A 24,236-nucleotide genomic window follows, 5' to 3' on the forward strand; every position below is an offset into this window, starting at 1 on the left:
GTGAGGAGATCACATGAGGAGATACTGGCTTCAGACAGGAAAAAGAAAGAGAGAAGAAAAAATTTTATTACTTATATGTGTCATTTATAATAAATCTTGCATACTCAGACATTTTCCTTGGGTGTATAGAGTATTGTTGTTCTTCTTGACATACAGAGTCCATTCTTTATTTTAAGTAGAGGCTAGGTAAGCACTGTTAGGAATAGATACCTGTCTGCCTAAGAATTTGCATTAGGTTTCTTTTCAACAGGGAGAGAGAGGAAAGAGAAACAGCAGATACTGGCCAATTTTAATGCTGGTAACTTGGATTTTAATTTTAATTTGACTGGACTGTGAAAGGGAGGGGAAAAGCACTGTATATTTACCTGAACTTTCAAAAATCTGTTTTTTTAATCTGAAAATGTTAACAAATGCTGATGATCGGCCCCTGAGAAAGCCTCCTGAAACCTTACTTCTTTCCATCTCTTTCCTTCCAAACTACCCAAGAGATATTTTATGTTTAATAGATTATTTGTGAGTTTCAAGATTAGTAATCATAGTGAGATAACCATTACAGGTATAAATAACTAAAAACTTTCCTCTTATTTTTTGGAGACAAGAATGTATTGATTCAGAACAAGCATTTAGAAGCATAATAATCTAATCTATTTCTACCCTCTTGTGATGGAGAATTTAGTAAACTAATTGGTGGCACTGCAAGGCAGATTGGGTAAATTTTCAATTCTTAATGCATTTTCTTTCTTCCTTCCTTCCTGCTTTACAGTCCTCTTCCTTCCTTGATATTAACATGTTGCTTTTCTCTTTTTAAAATTAAAGAAAAGACCTCTTTTCCCCTAAGTTATGAGATTACACTAGAATTGAGCTCATCATGTCTAAGAATTCCAACAAGATATTTTATTTCATGGGTCTCAGGTTTTTTCATTTTTTTGACAGTAATATAACTTCAGCCTAAACTGTTTTTGTCTCATAATCAGTTTTATCTCTTATTTATCATGGTGATAAGTATTATCACCATTTTACAGAAAAGATGAAAAAACTGTAGCTCAGAGAAGTTTAAAGGCTGTCATATTAGTGCTTATATTCTTTTTCTCTAAATACTTTTCATCTTTTTTGTTTTCTATGCTCTCCCTTGCATTGTAGGTTTCCTGAATTATTGATCATCTCTTTCCCCTTCTTTTTACAAGTTGTAATCCATTAACCATATACACATTCTAGATTATTTCTCAAGGAAAGAAACTTGCTGGAACTCTCTTCCCCTAAACTTTTATCCTGGCTTAGTCTCTCACCTCCTTTAGGATTTTGATCAAATGTCACCTTTTGTGTAAGGCTTTCTCTGCCCATCTTATTTTAAAATTACACCTTCCTTGCCACCCTGTTCTATGATTTTTTACTCCTCTGACTAAAATGTAAGCTCCATGGGGGTCCAGATTGTTATCAGTTTCAGTGTTGTATCCCCTGCTCAATCGTGTTTGGCACGTAGTAAACACTTGGTAAACATGCGTTGAATGAATGACTGAACCACTATGTCCTCTTCTTTGTATTTTTATTACCTTGCATGTAGTAGTTACCGGCTTTATTTGGTTGAATTTAATTGCTTTTAAGTAAGAATTCTGGTTTTTGAAAAAGATTCTAATTTTGTCTTCTAAAATTCCGTTAAGAGAAAATATATGTTTTTTTCCCCCATAACTTAGCATTTAAAATACTTAAGGCTTTTCGTATCCTCTTGTTTTCATGTTTGAATTTATTCAGTCTTCATGTGTTTGAGTTTTCAGAGCTGCTAATTAACAGCAAAAACACTCATCTATAGCAGAGGGAAAACCTTTAGATTTTCTTCACTTGAGATTTATTAGCAGTTGGCAACATGGAAGCAATATTAGTCACCTATGTTACAGCCACTTTTGAAAAATGTTTGACACTGTCTACTAAGGTCAAGCATACACATACCTTATGATTTAGCAATTCCATATGTAGATTTATACCCAAAGAAAGATGCACCAGATGACTTGTACAATAATGTTCATAGCAGCATTATTCTTAATAGTCCCAAATTGGAAACAACCCTGGTGTTCACCAGCAGTAAAATGAATTAATTAATTGTGACATATTCATGCAGTGGAATACTATACAGCAACAAATTTGTAATTGCTAAATGCAACAGCATGGATGAATCATATGCACATAATGTTGAGCTACAGAAGCCAGACATCAAAGAGGACCTACTATATAATTCCATTTATGTAAAGTTCAAAAATAGGCAAGCTACATCTGTGGTAATAAAAGTCAATGATAGTGTTTATTTTAGGGAAAGAAGTAATTACTAGGAGAGCCACCAGTGGGGTTTCTGGAATTCTGGTAATGTTCTATATCTGGATCTCAGTGGTAGTTACATGGGTGTGCTCATTGTAAAATTCCATCAAGATGTATATTTTAGATTTGTATACCTTACTGTGTATCTGTTGTACATCAGTTAAAAAAAACAAACAAAAAACTTTACCAAAGTGGTAAAAAATACGTTAGTACGTGCAGAAATCCATTTAATCCCGATCTTCGCCCAGGTATAGCTGATAGCCTCCTATTCTTCGCAAACTCTCTGAAATGTGTATTGTTCATAGATTATATATTCCTTATGTATATTATTATGTGGGAAAAAAAACCTTCCTGATCATTCTCACATAATTTTTGAAAGGTTTAGTGTAGATGAAGTACCATGGAACCTACTAAGGCACAATAGCCTTTAGGTGAATTACTTTCAGGCCTTATTTTTACTATAACCCATAATAAAAGATATATTGATTGTACTTCAGAACACAAAGCCTGTGCATGTGTAACTGGAAAAAAAGTTTCATGTAAAAGTGTTTACTAGTATTTACTGGTATCACATATATTGATCTCACATGTTCTATTCATTCAAAAACAAGATGCTATTTGTAATATAAATTTTCATAGTATGTAATCTAATAAAATTGTGCTAAATAAGAGAGATAATATGAATATAAACAGGAAAAAAATCTTGAATTTTCTTTCCAGATTTCTAGATGGATCTAGTTTTTTAGTACTTGTTAAATTTAGCAAGTTGCCAAAATAAACATTTCTTATTGTTTCAAAGAATACACAAGATCCTCTTTGCTTGTGTTCGTTTTTTGACATGCCTTCATTGATTTTGATTGATGTGAGATCTGATTTTTATATTTTTATATATAATTCCTTCCCCCCTTTTTTTTTTGAAGGGGAAAGATGGTCTTTATGTTCTATTTTATTTTAAAAATTTTTTTGCTATTTTTATTGAGGTAGTATTGGTTAATATAGGTTTCAAGTGTACAACATTATAATTTGATATCTGTATACACTGTGGTGTGCTCACCACCAAAAGTCTAGCTTCCATCCATCACCATATATTTGCCCCATTTTGCCATCCTCCTGCCCTCTTCCCCTCTTGTAACCACCAAATTATTGTCTATATCTATGAATTTTTGTTGTGTTTGCTCATTTGTTGCTTTTTTGTTTTATGTTCCAAGTATGAGTGAAATCATACAATTCTGTCCTTTTCTATATGATATACTTCACTTATTAGCAAAGTATCTTCAAGATCCATCCATGTGGTCACAAATGGCAGTATTTCATTTTTTTATTGCTGAGTAGTATTCCATTGTGTACATATATATACCATATCTTCTTTATCCTTTCATCTGTTGATGGAAACTTAGATTATTTCCATATCTTGGTTCTTATAAATCATACTGCAGTGAACACAGGGGTACACATATCTTTTTTAATTAGTGTTTTCATATTCTTTGGATAAATACCCAGATGAAGAATTGCTGGATCATATGGTAGATCAATTCTTAATTTTTTGAGGAACCTTCATACTGTTTTCTGTAATGGCTGCATTAATTTACATCCCCACCAACAATGTATGAGGGTTCCCTTTTTTCCAAATCCTCTCCAACACTTATTATTTCTTGTCTTTTGGTAATATCCATTCTAGCTGGTGTAAGGTGATATCTCATTGTGGTTTTGATTTTCATTTCCTTAATAATGATATTGAACATCTTATTATGTGCCTACTGGTCCTGTGTATGTCTTCCTTGGAAAAATGTCTATTCACATCTTCTGCCCATTTTTTAATCAGGTAATTTTATGGTTGTTGTTGAGTTGTATGAGTTCTTTATATTTTTTGGATATTAACCCCATATCAAAAATATAATTTGCAAGTATTTCCTCCCATTCAACTGTTTTCATTTTTGTTCTTTTTTATTTTTAATGTGCCAGAGAAAAGGAAACCATAGTCCCATTTTTTAGATAATGGCAAAAGCAAGCAATAAAATCACTCTACCTAAAGAATCTGATACTGTTTAATAATAATTATCTTTAACATTCAAAAGTTAATGTACTGGTTGGGATATGAAGAAAACAGGACAACTGTTTGCTCATTACACATCATAGTACACAGATTTCTCAAATTTGTCATTTAAAATCTTGATTTTTGCCACATCTGTGAGTCAGTTGTACCATTAGTTCCTTATTGAATTTTTTAACTGCTAAATTTTGTTAAATTGAGATATAGTTGACATATAACATTGTATCAGTTTTAGCTGTACAACATAATGATATGATATACATATATATTGCAAAATGATTACCATGATAAGTTTCGTTCACATTCATCACCACACTGTAAATTTTTTTCTTGTGATGAGAACTTTTAAGTATTATTAACTATAGTCACCATACTATACATTACATCCCCAGAACTTATTTATGTTATAACTGAAAATTTGTACCTTTTGACCACCTTTGCCCATTTCACCCACCTCCACCCTCTCCACTGGCAACCAGCGATCTGTTCTCTGTATCCATTACTTCTGGGGTTTTTTTTTTAGATTTTGTATATAGGTAAAATCATATCGTATTTGTCTTTCTCTATCTGACTTATTTTACTTAACATGCCCTCAAGGTTCATCCATGTTGTTGGAAACGAAAGGATTTTCTTTTTTTTTTTTTCTATAGCTGAATGTGAGAGAGAGAGAGAGAGAGAGAGAGAGAGTGTGTGTGTGTGTGTGTGTGTGTGTGTTCCCACATTTGCTTTATCCATTCATCCATCGATGGACTCTTAAGTTGTTTCTGTATCTTGGCTATTATAAACAATGCTGCAATAAACAAGGTGTACAGATTTTTTTGTGTGTATGTGAAATAGTGATTTTTGTTTCCTGTGGCTCAGTACCCAGAAGTGGAATTGCTTGGTGGTTATATTTTTAATTTTTGAGGAACCTCCATACTGGCTATACCATACATTCCTACCAACAGTGCACAGGGGTTTTCCTTTCTCCACATATTTGCCAACACTTGTTATCTCTTGCCTTTTTAATGATAGCCATTGTAACAATTGTGAGGTGATATATCATTGTGGTTTTGATTTGCATTTCTCTTATGATTAGTGATGTTGAGTACCTTTTCATGTACTTGTTGCCATATGTATGTACTCTTTGGAAAAATACCTATTCAAATCTGCTCATTTTTTTAAATTAATTTTTATTTTTCAGTTATACTCGACATACAATACTATATTAGTTTCAGGTGTACAAACGTGGTGATTAGACAGCTATATAATTCACAAAGTGATCACCCCCAATAAATCTAGTGCCCTTCTGACACCATACATAGTTATTAAAATATTATTGGCTATATTCTTATTTTATACTTTCTATCTCCATGACTATTTTGTAACTATCAATTTGTACTTCTTAATCCATTCCTCCTTTTTCACTGACCCCCCTCTGTCCCTCCTCCCATCTGGTAACCTTCAAAATGTTCTCTGTATCTATGAGTTCGTTTCTGTTCTTTTTTAGTTTGTTTATTTTGTTCTTGAGATTCCACATATACGTGCAATCATATAGCATTTGTCTTCCTCTATCTGACTTACTCCACTCCACACACTACCCTAGAGGGGATGGGATAGTAGAGGACACCCAATCAGAACAACATAAGAAAAAATGAATCTAAAAAAGTAAAGATACTTTTACTTTCATGAGGTCCATTATGAAATATCTGTTCCATCCCATTACTTTTAGTCTGTGTGTGTCTCTTAATCTACAGTGAGTCTTTTGTAGGCAGCATATGTAAGGGTCTTATTTTCTTATCCATTCAGCCACCCCATATTTTGATTGGAGCATTGAATTCTTTTTCATTTGAAGTACTTGTTGAGATATATCTAGCTATTATTATTCTTTATTTAAACTTTTGCTACATATTTTTTTTCTTCTTCTTAAAGAAGTCCCTCCAACATTTTCTGTAATATTGACTTGGTGGTGATGAACTCCATTAGCTTTTTCTTGTTTGGGAAGCTCTTTATCTGTCCTTCAATTCTAAATGCTAGGTAAAGTAGTCTTGGTTGTAGGTCCTGGGTTTTCATCACCTTGAATATTTGATGCCAAACCCTTCTGGCCTATAAAGTTTCTGTTGGGAAATCAACTGACAGTCTTATCAGCATTCCCTTGTATGTAACTAATTGCTTTTCTCTTGCTGCTTTTAAGATTCTCTTTAAATTTAACTTTTGGCATTTTATTTATGATATGTCTTGGTGTGGTCTTCTTTGGGTTCCTATTGTGTCAGAGTCTCTGAACTTCCTGGGGTTGTATGTCTATTTTCCCCATCAGGTTAGGGAAGTTTTCCATCATTATTTCTTCAAATAGGTTTTCAATTCCTTGCCCTCTCTCTTCTCCTTCTGGTACCCCTATGATGTAAATGTTGTTACGCTCGATGTTGTCCCAGAGGCTTCTTAAAGTATCTTTACTTTTTTGGATTCTTTTTTCCTTGCGCTGTTCTGATTGGGTGTCCTCTACTATCCCATCCTCTGTATCGGTGATTCGATCCTCCATTTCCTTCACTCTGTTGATTCCTTCTAATATACTCTTCATCTCAGATATTGTATTCTTCATTTCTGACTGGTTTCCTTTTGTATTTTTATGTTTTTTATCTCTTTAAGTTCTCACTGAGTTCATCTACTCTTCATCTAAGTTCCTTCAGCATCCTTATAACCAGTGTTTTGAACTCTCATCTGGTATATTGCTTGTCTCGATTTTGGTGAATTCTTTTTCTGGAGCTTTGTTGTGTTCTTTCAAGTGAGACATCTTTCTTTGTCTCTTCATCTTGGCTGCCTCCCTGTGTCTATTTCTGTGTATTAGGTAGGGGTCCTCCTAAGTCTCCCAGTCTTAGTAGAGTGTCTTTATGTAGTAGGTGTGCTGTGGGACCCCTTGGCACAGACCTGAGAGGGGTCCAGCTGCAGACCAAGTTCATCAGCAGCCTGTGCAACTTTGGGGCCACCTGGTAAGAGTCACCAAGCAATCCACATATGGCTGCCACTTGTATTGGGCTTATAGGCACCTTGAAGGGCCAAGTCAGAGACCAAGGCTGGCTGCCACTAGCGCGAGGCTTGGAGCTGCTCAACAAGAGATATAGGGCACGGCAAGGCCACATGCTACTTCTTTGGGTTTTTTGAACCTTTGAGAGATTTATGAAAGTTTGCATCAGGAGCCAAAACAACCCATTTGTGTGGTGGAATAAATCACTGGATGTGGCTTTGGTGGGCCTACAAGTTGGGACCCCACTGAACCCCACTGTTGAATTTTTGAGTTTATTTTTTTGTAGTCTTCACCTCTGTTACTTCTTTATGATACTTTCTTACATTTTCAATCTCTGTTGAAATTCTTACTTTGTTCCTGCTTTGTTCTCCTGATCTCAGTAAGCATGTTTATCATCATTATTTTGAATTCTAAGGTAAATGACTTATCTTCATTTCATTAATGTCTTTTTCTGAGGTTTTATCTCATTTTTTTCCTTTGGAACGTATTCCTTTGTTTCTTCATTTTCCTTGATTCTCTGTGTTGGTTTCTATGCATTAGATAAAACAGCCACCTCTCCCAGTCTTGAAGGAGAGTGTCTTTCTGTAGGAGATGAACCTTATCCTTCCATTCTGTGCTAGCTCTTGATTGTCTCTTAATCCTTTGTGATTGTCCAAACATCTTTCTTTGTTCTTAGTGTCCCTCAATAGTTGAGGGTGTGCCAAGATCTGTCAGGCTCTCAAAGGGGAATATCTTATCAGCACCTAGATGCAGGCTGATTGGAAGATGGGCTCTCAGGCAGCAAATTTTAAGGATATAAATATATTTATTTCAGGGGAAGACTGGGAGGTGGGCATTTATGTTTGTTCTCTCTGCACTGATCTGGGGGAATAGCCAGCTAAGAACTGTTTCTCTGTTTGCCACCATTCCACTGAACTCATGAACACAAGCCCTGCTGGTCACCACAGCCAGGCTATCGTGGGATATGTCCTCTGGGTGGCAACCACAAAAGTTGGGACATCAGACTAGGAATCACTCAACTAGTTTCTAAATTTCTTTCAAATGGATTTGTTATATATGCAGTTGTAGATTCAGTGTATTTGTGGGAGGAAGTAAGTTCAGGATTCTTCTGCTGTCACCATCTTGAATCAGAACTATAATCTCTTCTTAAAACTTCTAAATCTCCAAGTTACTATTAGAATAAAATTGCTTTTGAAAACTGTGTTTAAGTGATGTATTCTGCTTACACTAATTATAGTATTTACCCTAATTTCCAATTTAAATAGAAATTTCAGTGATTCTCTCTAGTTTAATCATGTAAAGCTATAAGTTGGATAGTAAAACATTACAATTTTAGAAATAGTTGCACAACTCTGTTCTGATTACTCTTTTTGGTCAATGTGTGTGCATTTTGTAATCCAGAATCCTATCAGTACTAAATTTAAATTGTATTAACTACTTCCTACTGTCACAATCACTTTATCAAGTTAATATTCCTACTTTTTCTTGTAATCTTAGAGTTCATTTCCTAATAATCTTCATCTTATAAGTGTGTTTGAGTCCATTACAATTCAAAAACAGATTAAATGATGTGTAACTCTTTTGAAAATATACCTCATTTAGAGACCTACTCAAATATGCACTATTTAAAACATAGCAGTTACATTAACGATATTGTTGAGGAAGTCAACAATAAGATAAAATAATTTGCATACTTTGACTTGAATGAAAATGCTCTATATCTTTATATGAAAATAACTCATAAAGAGCCCTGAGGACAGGTAGAAAATTACAATTAAGACACATTTTAGTCTGTTTTTAAGAGTATAAAAATATAAAGATTATGAGTTGTTTCATTGCAGTTCTCATGAAGATGAGAATTATACCCTTTTATTGTGTTCCTATGTATAATATTTTGTTGTAGAAAATATTTATGTGGCTATCAATATTAATAACAAGTTATATTTCAGTAATTTTCCTCGATGCTGAAACAGCTTGTAACATTAAGTCATCATTACTATTTAACTCCATTTCTAGTTAATAGAGTTTTACTTGTTTGATACAACATAATTGACTAGGACACAGGATGTAACAAGTCATTTTAGATGGCAAAGAACTTTATAAATACAGCATATTTTAACATAAATTCCCCTTAAACACAAGGAATTATTATTGCAACAGTTGCTCTGTGGTTTTTAATACTGTCAGTTGAGCTACTTTTAATACCAACCCCAAGAAGAACATTTCAGCAGAAATTTTAACATATAATGGGTTAAGAAGGCAGATAATATATTAAATTGCTGAACAGTTACTGTTACATTGATGATAATAGGTCAGCTCAAACTAACATAAGCTATTAACCAAATACATATTTATCTCTAGTAATATTGCATTAATTTAACATTATAGGGACTTTCTGCTACTTCTAAAGAGATCTTAAAATTCTGTGTAGTCACTTACCATGAAAATGAAACAGATTACTATTGCTATTCAAAGATAAATAAATGTTATTTCATATATTTAGATCCAAGTTGACATTTTTAGATTCTAAGATTAATATTTTGTAAGGTAATTGTAATTAGCCCCACAGTTTCTCTTCTCCCTTAGTCACAAATATTATTTCTTAGGAAAAAGAAATGTGAAGCAAAAGTAGTATAGGAATATTCATACTTGAAGGCTCTGTGTAGTTTTTATTATAATTATTAATTCTTGAAATTCCAGTGATAAGGTCTTTTTGTGACTTTTCTGTCTCTCTTCTTGTGGTCATTGGGAAATGTTCCTAGTATCTAACATTTTTACTTTCAGAAGCATGATCAGTTACATACATAATCACTGTTGGTTGTGAAAGATAATTTTATTTACATGTATTTTCTTTATTTTTAAAAAGTAGAAAATGATATATGATTAGTAATTGTAAATGCATGCTATTTATTTAGGTAGAACTAGAAAATAAAACTTTCCTCACAGGCACTTACATTGTGAAAGAGGTAAACATTGTGAAATGTGAATCCAGAGAAATGAAACTATTAAAAGGAATTTGGTTTTAGTTGTACAGATTTTTTTTTTCAATGAAGAATGACAATTGAAGAAGTAATCAAATTGAACCAACTACATTGTTCCCACAAATACACCAAAACCATTAAAGTGAAATATTAATTTCCTTTTACATTTAACTTGACTATTGAATACCTAATTACTAAATTGTTTAACTTTTTATTTAAAATATTGTTGTTTATCATTAGTGTACACTTTTTTTCGGCTTATTTATTTCGTTTGATGGCCTAAAAAGAATAGTAAATTTTGTTTGAAATGATTCTTTTAAACTTTAGTAAAACAGGGGGTTTTTTTTGCTTGTATCGGGTGTGTGTATTTAAGTTGAGTTTATTGTCAAATAGTATACCTACAGTACAATTCTATTTTAAGGCAGCTGGAAATATAAATATTTTAGTTCCCAGACAGTTTAATTTTAAAATCAACATAAGCACTGTCAAATTATGCAAAAAATAAAAAATACCAAAGTTGTTAAAAAAAATAAACAACTTTTAAAACTCCAGAGCAACAGACAAGGAAAGTATATTACATTTAACATGTAGAATATTTTAGACAATAAAAGAATGACCTTTTCAATAAAATAATGTTAATAAAGCCTTTGAAGTCATATCAGTAAGTTTGAATGTATGGCTTTAAAGTGAAATAAGTTTAAAATAAAAACAAAATTTGGTTGTGTTTATGGAATCAAACAAATAACATGAGTCATTTTACTATTGTAAAATATTTTAGGTTTGGTACAAATAATATAATAATTCCCGGGATTTGTTTTCATTACACTGGCAAGGAAAAATATCAAGAATATACCTCTTCAAGCTGCATGTTCTGGTACTGTTGGTTTCTTATAATGAAAACAACTGTGCAGACTTCATATTAGTTTGATTTAAATAAATGTTCATGGATAGTTTAATGTAAAAATGTAATTTTAATTCTGAGAATATTGCGAAAGACCTGGAAAATAAATTACAGGAACCGAAAGTAGCATGGTCACTGTGTGCGTGTGTGTTAAACACATAAGATTTATGAAATTCACTTTCAATAGATGAGTTTCAGACTTTTTTAGAAGTAAAACTCCCCATTAAAAAAGGCACTTAACTTGTTTTTCTTGTAAGATATGCCAGGTAAAAATTAATTTAAAAAAAGGAAAAGCTTAATGGAAGTTTCTACTTATTTGGATAGAGTAACTATTTTCCCTCAGATACAAATTCTTGAAGCACTGTTAAGAATAATTGATGGTGGGCATCCAGGCATCTTAAAGAACAAGGAGTCTATTTTCCTTTGTTCTTGTCATATTTCTGTTGAGTAAAGAGATTCTGCCCTAAAGGGATAAAAGAGCTCCTTACTTTTAGGATGTTTTAAAAAACATGATTCCTTGAACTACTGTAGGCTTAAATGTTTTTATTATTTTGTATATTAGGTGTTCTGCATAATATTTAATCATTTTTCTTTATATAAACAAATTGGTATAATTATATCTCTTTTCCAATTTAAATGTGTGTGTATGCATCTCTAGTAGAAAAATACCATCAGTTTAAAATGATGGCACTACCATAATCACTTGGTTTAAGTAAATATGAGATTCTAAAAGTTTTGAAATTAAGATAAAAGGCAACAGGACACCAAACCTTCTAACTACTATACTATTTTATGCAAAAACCTAATTTTCTATAATTTTATGTATTGAGGACTACATAAATCCTGTGACAGAAAAATGTTGCCATATATCTGATTTGGAAAACACATTTGTAAAAAGTATGTTATATTTAAAATAAAAGTTGTAATTTTCTTTTTCTTGGTTTTACTTTTTCTGAGCAATTGAGTACATCTTGCTTCATTAAAGTAGATTTGTAGTGAAGGTATTAAGGACTGTAAAGGAAGGAGTTTTCCTGAATTTATATTTTTAACTCAGGTATATTAATGAAAACTTCATAACTACTTCATAAATATAATAGTATTGTTTGATGTTTTAAAAACTGAAAATGTTTCTATTCACTGTGGCTTACCAGTTTTTATTTAGTGCCCCTAATAAGTTACAAATTTAATAATTTGGATTGTAGAAATTATTCAAAATAAATGGAAGTGTAATTTGTTTTCAGATATATTATTTTGAAAAACTAAACATATGTTTTAAAAGTTTTTAAATCAATAAAAATTAATATTTCACTCTTAATTCAATAGTTCTTCATTCAAGAAAAAAATAAATCTTCAGCTAAAAATCTGAATGAAAATAGAAAATACCCTTTGCTGCAGTAGTTCAGTTGTTTAAAATATTAAATCTGATATAAATGACTTATTAAAAAAGTAAGCCTAATCCCCAAAAGAAAAATTCTCTCTTTGGAAATAAATTGTAAAATTATAAAATTGCATTCCAGAATTAGGTTAATGATTATCTTTGAATTTGAAAAGTGTTTATATTGACTGTTAATATCTTTAAAAATATACCTTATTGGGTAATTCCTTTGACTTTCTCACTGTCCTCAGCAAGTAAGTAGGAGGAAGGTATTTTTTTAATTTTAATATTCAATGTTGTGGTAATTTGATAGGGTTATTCTACATATTATTTATTAAAGGGTTTTTTTAAATTTTGTTTTGTTTTTTTAAGTAGGAAGACACAACTACTGTTGTGGATTAGAGAAGTGCTTTAAACCCTGTTACTATTCTTTTATATTCTGACTTCTCTATAAGATTGTTGCCTATTAGAGTATTGAACTAAAGAGAGAGGAAGAGGTTCTATGATGTGAACGCTTTTTAAAAAGACATTCATACATTTGCTATTTTTTTTTATTGTATCAATTATTTTCATTGAAATTTTGATTGGAGTATATACCATTTCAAAACCAGAAAAAAATTAGAGTCAAATTTCATATTAGTACTTTTAAGTAAAAATATATATGTATATAATAATTGTGGCATCAACATATTGGAAGAATAAAATTGGAAATAAAGTAGCCCAGCCAAATACATGTTTCAGCATGAGAAGTGGCAAGAGAGAAATAAAAAACGCAGTGCTTTCAGAGTCTAAAGAATCTTTTCTACCTACATCCCAGGAGTATTGAAAAGCATAAGTCAAATGTTTGTGAATAATTTTATAAAGCTAGCACAAGCTGTGCAAATGTAGGATATTATTTTTAAATGAGTTTGGGTGTAATGAATGCTTAGTTATTGCCACAGAACCATTTTTCCCATCTTCTGGCTAGTGATCAGCAGAAGTATCTTCGTTGGCAGTCTTGAAAAATCCTATGATTTCTTTCCCTGATACTAATCAGGGAATGAGTTGTAGAAGGAAAGAGAAATAGATGTGGGAGGCCAGTGTTCTCAAAAGTATGAATTGGTTTATGGTTAGGTTTATAGCATTTTACTCATCCCTAGATAATCCACAGAGAACTGAAAAAATAAAGTAATGTTTTGGCTTACTCTTGAAATGTGGCATAAGTTTATGTTTTAAGGATGTAATTAATGTTCTATTAAGATTTTATTTGCATGTTTTCCAATGCATCCTGCTGTGGTTTTTTAAAACCATCGATTCATTAAATGAATCAGTGCTTTCAGTTTGTGAAATATGTAATACTATAAGTTCTATAAAGAGCCATCTTCTCTTCTTCCATGAACTTTTCATTAATATTTTGGTATCCTTCTTTTATACAGGACTTTGCCTCCCGGGCTAAACTGGCCATTCAAAACCTAGTACAGAAGGTCGGGTTTTTTGGAATTTTGGCTTGCGCTTCGGTAAGCGAATTGTATTAAAAATGAGAAATTCCAATAAATGGTAGATTTATATTTTGATCCAATTTGTTTTTAAAGATACAGACCTGAATGAACAAAAATAGTATCACTTTTAATGGGTATGTAATTTTATTTATCATTTTACTCATCAAATGAGCTGTTTTCTATTGGATAGGTTCATATTTTGTTTATTGACTTTTAAGCATTTCATCATGCCATGATGACTTCAGACCTAAATGGCTTGATTCAGTAAGAACAAGAGACAAAATCCATCTTTCTCATGAAGAATGAAGTGCATTTAACCAAATAACAATGACTTTATTCTTTCCAGAGTTATAGATAAGTAGTCTTTTTTCAAATCATTAGTTATAAAGAAGAATTCATATAAACCCTTCTTAAGTGATATTAACACCTAGTTAGGTAATTGGAACATCTGTGGCAAAGCTAAGGGCATCTTTGGCTATCATGAACTAAGAAGCCGTTTATATCAAAAACAGTACCTCAAATTGCAGATTTGTGAAATTGATGTTCCTTGATGAGTTAGCTCATCCTGGTCTTTTTCAAATGTAATAGAAACAGTTACATTTGAAATGGAGCATTTTGATCGAGGTTTTATTTGGTAGCCTGTACATAATTCTTGGTAGTTAATGGTGAATTTGGCCAGAATAACTAGATGCACCTAGTTGATATAAGCTGCAATTGTAAGTAAAATTCACAAAATTAATGTCTACTGACATATAGCTACTTTATCTATTACGTACTAGCACATGAATAAAGGTTTGAGTAGCCCCTTTCCACTCAAAAGGAGAACATATGAAACCAAAATATTTAATGTGATATCAACATTCTAGAGATATTTTTAAATATACACATGCCTGAATTGCTATCTTTCAACCTTGGCAGTACTAGAAATTTTCGTAATCTAACTTTTTAACATTGAAGCTCTTTATCACAATATTGATCTCAAAATTTGAGCAAATTATTGGTATTTCGTTGTGTGATATATTGGAAAGAATTGGCTTTAGAATCAAGCTTACTTAGGTTCCTAAACCAATTTTGACTCTTGCTACTTAAATAACCTCAATCAGGTTACTCTCTTTGAGCCCCAGTTTTTTAATTTTTAAATTGGGGCAATAAAACATTCATTGCAAAGGCTGATGTGAGTATTTAAGATTATGTACGTGAACTAATACAGTACCTAAAACATAAATGGCCAGCCATTTATTTTTATATAGTTACTCATCAGCTGTGTATCAGCCACTGAGTGCATGGAAAAAAGAAGTGCAAGGTATATTCCCTTTCCTCAAGGATTTTGAAGTCTAATAAGGGTGGCAGTTGAGATGCAATGATAAGTAAAACCAAAATATTTAATGGAAACCTAGCAGAATGAGATTAAGCTGAAAAGCTTAAAGGATAATAATGTTTTAATTTAGAGGCTAAGAGTACAAGCCTAGAGATATGGCCAGGTTTAAAATCCTGCTATGCTGCCAATTATCCTGAACAAATTGCTTAACTTGTCATACTTTCTTATCCGTAAAATGGGTATAACAGCATCATTTTAGCATTGTTTGGGGAATTAAATGAGTTGATGATGTAGAAATCTTAGAAAAGTACTGAACAAATCAAAGCATTCAATAAAAGTTGGCTTTCATTATTCCTGGGGACAACTTCAGTTTATTAAAGCAAAAAATATTTATTCCTTAGCACTCATCTCTGCCTGTGTCCTAACTGCTAAAAATCCACTTTCTATACTAGCCAATCCTCTTATATTTGACAAAAACGTCAGTATTTAACATACCAGTAGATTAATTCGGCCCTCTAGGAACTTTTTTTAAGGAGATTTTAATACTTATATTAAAGTATTAAAAATATATATACTTGATTTAAGGTAAAAAGTATTTATTAATTATTTTGTTGTTAATATTCAAATTAAAATAAAACAAGTAGTTGAGGAAAAATCTCAAAGTTACTTATTAATTTTTTTAATTCTAATCTTTTCTGTGTACTTAGGAGTTGAAAAAAAGAATAAATAACATGCACATGTAACAACAAACTCATTGATTATGAGAGTGTCTTACATACACTGTGTCCAACATGTTAACAAATTCTAATTCTTATCTACTCTCATTTATATATCTTGTATACCTTAAATTAATTTCCATCTCATCATGAGGTAGAGCCTGATAATAAAGGAAAATAATTAAAATTATAATTCATTGAGTTGTGAGAGTCATATGAGAAAATAAAATGACAGTTGTAACACTGTGCAAATGATATTATTACCTGGTTGTAAGACAGACGAAATTGCATAAAGGCTTTGAATTTGGATGGGAAAAACAAAACTGAGTTATTGAATCCGAGTGTTACTAACAAAAGAATACTTGAATTCTAATTCTAATTGCGCTGTTTTCAAAAGAACATACGTGACAAATATCTTTTAAACAATGAGTCTTTTCTTTGAAAGTTCAAAAACAAATTTGTATAAATTAATTGACTCATAAATGGTTCGGCCAGCAGCCACAAGGAGAGAGAGTACTTCTATGGGAGAAAAATGGATGAAGTACTCAAAAACAGCTTGTGGTTTCTTTGCATTTTTACATGAAATTGTCTTTTAGCATTTTTGAAATGTGGGAATGTTTGGAAAAGGTATTTGTTGTGAATCACTTCTTTGTCTGGGACTCCATATTCAAAACATCTGAATCAGCGCTCTTGTACTTCCACACTTGATGTTCTTTCTAAAATATATCACACGACCCCATGGCCTTGGGCTCTCATAAGATAAAATACAAATAATGAACATTTTTACACTGAGAAGTAAAAACACATCAACCTATAAATGTATTTGTGAATTTACAAGAATGTTTGCTATAGATGTTCTTTTTTCAGTAATGATTTTCAAACCTTAATAACTGCTGAAATGACCTTAAGGCTTTTTCTTCATTTATGCCTCACCTTAGAAAACAGCTCTCAAATAGTTAAGTATCTAAAGTATCTACTGAATGGTATTAAATTCCTATGTATCCATTGGCTTTATACAATTATAATGTGATAGAAAAAAGGTGTATTTAGGGAACATTAGCCATAAGTAATACAAGCAAAAGGACTGCAGAGTTTGCTTTGAACCGATTGAACAACAGCCTGCAAAGAATATGAGACCTTGTTTACAGACACGTTAGAATACTTGCCTACCCCTCTGAACTGTCTAGTACTGATCAGTGAACCCATACTTCCCTTTGCAGTGTAAATAAGGCTTTATCTATACATGGTAAAATTACTGTTCTTTGAAGAAATGTGAAAGTCCCATTTTAATTTTTTTTAGATTCCAAATCCACTATTTGATCTGGCTGGAATAACATGTGGACACTTTCTTGTACCTTTTTGGACTTTCTTTGGTGCAACCCTGATTGGAAAAGCAATAATTAAAATGCATATTCAGGTAATTATACCCTTCTATCCCCTGCCTAATGATGGTGAGCCTATTACCTTGGCTCATTCCAAGGTAAATTGTTAAGATTTTGGTTCTGCTTCTTTTGGTTGCTAGTTTGCTTAATTATTCAACCACGATATGTCATTCAGAGGTAAATGAATTTTGTGCAGGTGTTCCCTGTCCCTGTTGGAAAATTGTGCCCCTTTATTATTTTTCTCCTTGTTTTCTTACTTGCCTTCTTTCTTCCTCTCTTTATTTCACTTACTGCCTTGTGAAACTATTTGTCTAAGATTTTTACCAAACAAAATACAGTGTTCCCTCATAGGAAAATGCATATCATTTTCACATACATAATCCAAAAAATGTATCTTTACTGACCATGAGCTGGGACAATATTGCCTTTTACTAATTTTACTTTTCTTTCATACACTGTATATAACACTTCCTCTCAAGATACCATTATCTTTTATAGAAAATCAACCAGACGTTAGTGTGGGGGAGAATAGGAAAGAAAAAGGTCTCAGAAGAGGCAAAAAGATGTGGATTGTGGTTAGAGAAATGAAAATCTGCTAGTACTCAAAGTCATTCTTAAAATCTTTAAGAAAAGTGTGTGTGTGTGTGTGTGTGTGTGTGTGTGTGTGTGTGTGTGTATGTGTGTGTGTGTGTGTGCTATGTGAATAGAAGAGAGAAAAGAGACTAGGAACTTAAATGACGGGACGTGGATATGTGCTTCTAGGACTATGATGTGACTTGTTTCCTTCTAAGGGCAAATCTCTCTAGAATAAAATAAAATTAAACTGGAAAGAATTTCTTAATCAATGAGGTTTGCAACAAAGAGGCATTCACCAAAGGAGAGTCAAGAACAGTGAGTAATGTCTGTGCCCTGTATGATTTCTTAATAATTAAAAGCACATCTGTCCCCTAAGTTTCCTAACACCTCTCTATTTGTAGTTCTTATAAGAAAAGAATGAAATAAAAAAACTTCAGCTGCTTCTACCTGCCCAGTTTCTAATATTGGATTTTGGCATTTGAGATGAGTTTATTGAACCTGTCCTCTACTCTCCTGCCATGATAATCACTCAGAATTTCAAGGATATGTTTTTTCTCCTTTAAGGAGTATATTTTCTCCCACTTACACTTACTTAGTATATTGTTCACTGAACATAAGTTTTTTAAATATTAGAATGCTAATTACTTTGGTTAAGATTTAAAATACCATAACAAGATTTTTCAAGTAATAAAATATGGTGGTGAGTAATAAATTATTTCGCAATGTATCTGAAGGTAATGTTTTCTGTAATCTTTTTAGTTCTTCTAGGGGAAGAACAAAGCTATCATTTAGCTTTTTGAAATCTTCTGAAAGTATTGATACCTAAGGAACAATAACAGGTTATTTTAATTCCCTTGATAACAGTAACTTCTCTAGGAATCCATAAACTTAATCACCCTGCTTTATGTAGTGATTTTCTATAAATTATAGTAAAATTTATGCTAAAAGCACCTTTAGTGATTATATATGCTATTTACCAGGCCCTCCGTTACAGAATATTCAAAAATAATCTGTTTTAAAAACATTCTCAGTAGATTTTTTCAAGTTATGATAATGCTTAATTTTTTTAATATAGTACTTCATACTTTGAAGCACTTGTGGTATGTCATCTGATTTAATCATTATAATCTTGGGTTAGAAAAATTATTACTCCTATTTTGTAATTATCAAACTTACAGAGGTTAATAAGTAATAGTTGCCTAAGAGAGTAAGTAATAGCTGGAATTTGAACCCTAGTCTTTTGGTTTCAAATTCAGTGTTTTTTCCAGTCTTTTGCATTGCCTTCTTAACTTTAAATTATTTATATGATTAAGGAAACTAAATTGTTTGATGGCTGCTGTTTATCAGGACCTGTGCCAAGCAATTGGCATTGGTTATCTCAGAACAATTCTGTGAAGTGGTTATTATCTGTAGATGGGGAATTGAGTGGTAGAAAAGATAAAATACATGCCTAAGGCCTATGAATTCAAACCAAACTCTATAAAGTCAAAGCTCATTTCCTGTTTCTATGTGGAAGAAAAAAGCTAAAATCCATCTGTGTTTCTGAAAGGAAAGAATCCGAGTTCCTTCACTAAACAGATCATGGGATATGTTTACTATGTTCCATTGTATCAGAGAGATATACTTTCTAAAGGCATGTCACTTGATGTACATCCAGGTGTAGCTCAGGGCAACAAACATTTCTCATTCCTTGAGTAAGTGATATGAGTAATACAGACATTGTATTTATATTAAATATTATATATAAACTATTTCTGAAATAACAAGGGAAAGCACCATGCACAGATTTTTCTGTATTCTAATAGACTTGTCTCCTCTTCTGGTTCTCTTCTCTTTATTCCTCAGCTTAAACTAGACAGCTTTCCTTGATAAATATTATTATTTTTATTGATATTTTGCTGTTAAACCTCCCCTAAATATATTAAATGAGCCCACCTAATAATATTAAATTGGGATTTCCCCTTCCACTGGACAATTTCAAGTACTCTGACTATATGAGGACCCTTAGAAACTTTAATAATGAAGGTGATAAGTCAACATAGTCATGTATACAGGGGTCCCCAACCCCCGGGCTGCAGACCAGTTCCAGTGGGACCGTGGCCTATTAGGAACTGGACCACACAGCAGGAGGTAAGTGGCAGGCAAGTGAGCAAAACTTCGTCTGTATTTGCGGCCGCTCCCCAGCCCTAGGAGCACCGGTCCCTGGTGCCAAAAAAATTGGGGATCGCTGATAATACTTCATGTACTACGTAATTTACTTATTACGTTTGTTGGTTATTGCTTCTCTGCCTTCCCACCTACCACCACATATAAGTTCTATATGGACAGAAATTTTTGTGTCTTGGCTCACTGAGTTATTCTACTGCCTAGAATAGCATCTGTCATGTAGTAGACACTCAATAAATATTTAATAAATAATGAATCTGTCTGTAAGATTCTTCTTACCATTGAAGGTTCTTCTTTGTTCATTCTGCTACCATTAATTTTCTATACATCTTTTTTTCCTACTCTCCCCTCCCCTTGTTACCTCTCTGCACATTGTCAAGTGGTCTGTTTAGTGGTTTGTGCCTTTTATATGGTAGAATCCCCACTCAGACCTACAGCCTGAATGACGCTGAGACTTATTAAATGTCTGACACATTTATGTCTTGCCCAGAACAGTGAATTTTCAAACTGTTATATATAAAAAAGAAAGTCTTGTTTTGTTTTCATGCAATGAAATTGTGTAATTCTCTGGGAATTGGAGTATTTTGAATGTTAGGAAATAATGGAAGGGAAAGCTTATGATAGTGAGATCACTGAGAGACAAAAGCATTAAGTCTGTTTCATGGTAGAAGATTTTTTGCTCCAAGTAACTGGCTTTTAGTCTGGATACTAGAAGGACCCCCACATATTAATGCTTTTCTCCTCAAATGATCTGTAATAGTTTTATTAGCCTCGTAATTTTTATACACCATTTGTGTAACATTTTTTTATGAAATCATCATTCGTATTGTAACTGTTTGAGATCTGTATGTGCTTTCTTTTTCCATGAGATAGGTATCTTTTTCATATTAACACATGCATGAACACCAGAAAGGACTATGAACTTTTAGGCTCATTTCCTTACTCATATTCTTATACTGTGCAGCTGCTAATGTCTCTATTAACACTGGGATGTTGATTAAGAAAATGTCATTGCCTTATTATTCTTTTGTCTAAAATAATAAGCTTTAGTCTAAAGTAGCCACTTTCTTGAGGTTTATAATGGATGGATAAAAAGAAAACTATTGTTATTTATTTCCCTTCCCTCCTCTTTGGTTACATAGGCTAAAGTTATTATTTAACAAACAATAACAAAGCACTAAAGGGTTTAAGAGGAATTCGAAGAGAGAATCTAGAAGTACTCACATTTAATCAGAGTTATTATCAGTCCTTTAAAGCTAAACTTTATTATCACTTTCTTTAATCTCTAATTAATTGTATTTAATGTGACCTTTCACTGAACTTCTGTAACACATTGCTTTTACTACCAAAAGGATGTCCAGTTTTATCTTTATACATTATATTTAAAACCCCTTAATAATGCCTAACATTATCCATAGTAAGTACTTTTTGTAACATTTGTTGAATTAAGAATATTTGCTACCCATTAGCCCTTAAGTCATCTTTACTTGTAAGTAAGGTAAGATATCAACATCTTCAACTAATGGAGAGTACCTCAATAACACCAAATTGAAAATGACCCAGGTCTGATAAAGATCCTCAATAATCTCTTGTTTGCTTTATACCCTCACCCTGAAAGTCCAAGCTCATTCAGTATCTTAGAATGGAACTTTCATGATACTTCTATGAAAACTTTCCAGGAAGGACGTACAGTGTTTTCAAGATTCTCTGTATTAAATTTAGCCCAGACCCCTGCCATCATGCTGATCAGCTTTAATTTCAGTGGTGGGGGCTATATGGGAGCCTAGATTTCAGTTGTATACACCATTCTAAGATACATAAAACATGTCGAATGTCCACCCAGTCTTGGGTTTTGTGACTCATGCTTTTCCCTCAGACACGGTCATGTATCCTAGTAAGACTAGAACTGTGCTTAAAGGAAAAACCTCTTTAAAATACAAAGTAGGCAGGAAATTGTGTTTCTTGTTTTTTTATAAAGAATTTTAAAAATTGCAATTAGGAACACACCTCACTTTTTTAAGACCGTTATCAGAATTATGAATTTATATTGATTTTTTGGATAAGAGAAATATTTATTTTAATTGGTGTTTTCTTTACAGAAAATCTTTGTTATAATAACATTCAGCAAACACATAGTGGAGCAGATGGTGGCTTTCATTGGGTGAGTAATTCTTTGAGGACTAATATTAATATTGCTGTTTGAATGGGAGGAAATGTATAAAAGACTTTATTGGGATAGAATTATTGTGATAAATCTATTTTTTGAGGAACTGTCTTTTACCCTGTTATTAAATTGAAGAAGACCTTGCAGCAGGGAAGGAAGAAGCTCAGATTATCCTTGTTTAATTATAAACCAAACATGTTTCAAGTCACGTAATTCTTGATTTAAAAGAAGTTTTGGAGTTTGAGACTTGCCCTTCTAAAGAAATAAATTCTCTTTATATAAAAGGCACGTGTGCCATGACACTTTAACAGTGCTTTAGTACTGTGCTATGACTTTTAGCCAGATACACAGTTGCATTTAATTTAAATACAAGCCTTACATAAAATATTAATATTTCATTAAATAAAACAATCAGATGGCATAATATTATCAAAATATGTTATGAACCTGTTACTTCACTGTAGAAAAATCAGGCCATATTAAAAAGCTACTTTCCAAAGCTTTTATTTTTGTGTTTACAGAAGGAAGACCAGTTTTAACATATGCTTTAAATGATAATGTTACAAATTTGTGGACTTTGATGAAACAGTAAAGACAGACTCATTTTGTTTGATTAATCAAATTAACTATCAACTAGAATGTGAATACAGTCAGATGTTAAATGAAACTTTAATATATGATTTTTTATTTAGTTTTGACAAATGAGAGGTTTTCTTTTCATTTAATAGCATAACCGCCCAATAGTGGAAAGTGTTAAGTTGAATGCCCGTTATGTAGTTTTAACATAAATCTTTATCTTAAAAGCCATTATAAAAGAAAACATTTATGAAAAATTTTGCTCTTTATAAAAAAAATTATCACTTAGAGATATGTTCATGTGTATTAGTTTTATTATTCTTTAAACCATACATTATATATTCCTCTTTTCTGTATATATGTTTTATGATAAAATCATTTTAAATATTTTCTATTTAGTTTTTAATGTAATAATTGAGGAAAAACATTCTTAAGAATATACTTAGTGGAGCCAGTCATTGGTTTTACTTCCTAATTTTTGATTATAATTATGGATTATAGCTTGTGCATTAAAATTTAATTATTGCAGTTTTTTGTTGCTGAACCTTACAAATAAAGTGGTTTACAAGTAACCATACATTGCATTCAGAAAGAATATTCTTGTCCTTTATTTTTTAAATACAAACAAGGCATTTCATCTGTTCTTAGAGATTACTGTTTCACCTTGAGAGAATTCTAAAGGACATACAGCTTAACTACAGCACATACCCACACATTGTAGGAGTGACTGCTCTCTGCACCCTACATTCTTCCTTTCTCCTTGTCCCATACTGAACACTTATAGAAAAAAGTTTCTCAGTGACTTCTACAACCTCACCACTACCACCTTTTGTTTCCCCAGCCTTTGGAGTTTCTAAGAAGTTAGATGAGTTAGACTTGTCTCATCCACCCACATCCAGTTTTCATTCCCTTCCAATCTGTTTGCCACACTGCAGTTAGTGACTTTTTAAAAATCTTAATCTGAGCAAGTCACCACCACTGTCCTTACCCCTGCAGCCCCTCCTCTTGAAACTCTACTTTTTTCCTCTTTATTCTTAAGTAAAGCAAAATTTAACATGGTCTGTAAAGCCATGTATTATCTTATCTGCTGTAGTTTTCTCTGTTTGTGTCTGCCACCACTGGTCTTGGCTTGTATTTTTTCCTTTGCCTGGTTTGAGATTTCTCAACCTTGCCACTATTGGCATTTTAGGCCAGATAATTGTTTGTTGTGGGGGACTGTCCTGTGTATTGTGAAATATTTAGGTA

At 32.3% G+C, this 24,236-nt stretch overlaps 1 protein-coding gene across 8 annotated transcripts in view; it reads left to right on the forward strand.

Moving 5' to 3' along the window:
* The window catches only part of VMP1 (vacuole membrane protein 1), a 106,023-nt gene that overhangs the window by 65,030 nt on the left and 16,757 nt on the right, over positions 1–24,236 (forward strand). For all 8 annotated transcript variants that reach the window (XM_039885814.1, XM_039885815.1, XM_039885817.1 and 5 more), the window contains 3 exons: positions 14,031–14,111; positions 17,428–17,544; positions 22,351–22,412. In XM_039885814.1, coding sequence (XP_039741748.1) covers positions 14,031–14,111; positions 17,428–17,544; positions 22,351–22,412 — 260 coding nt within the window. The remainder of the gene's footprint in view (positions 1–14,030; positions 14,112–17,427; positions 17,545–22,350; positions 22,413–24,236) is intronic.

This window comes from Pteropus medius, unplaced genomic scaffold, assembly GCF_902729225.1.
Source record: "Pteropus medius unplaced genomic scaffold, Ma_sr-lr_union100, whole genome shotgun sequence".
NCBI classification, from domain to species: Eukaryota; Metazoa; Chordata; class Mammalia; order Chiroptera; family Pteropodidae; genus Pteropus; species Pteropus medius.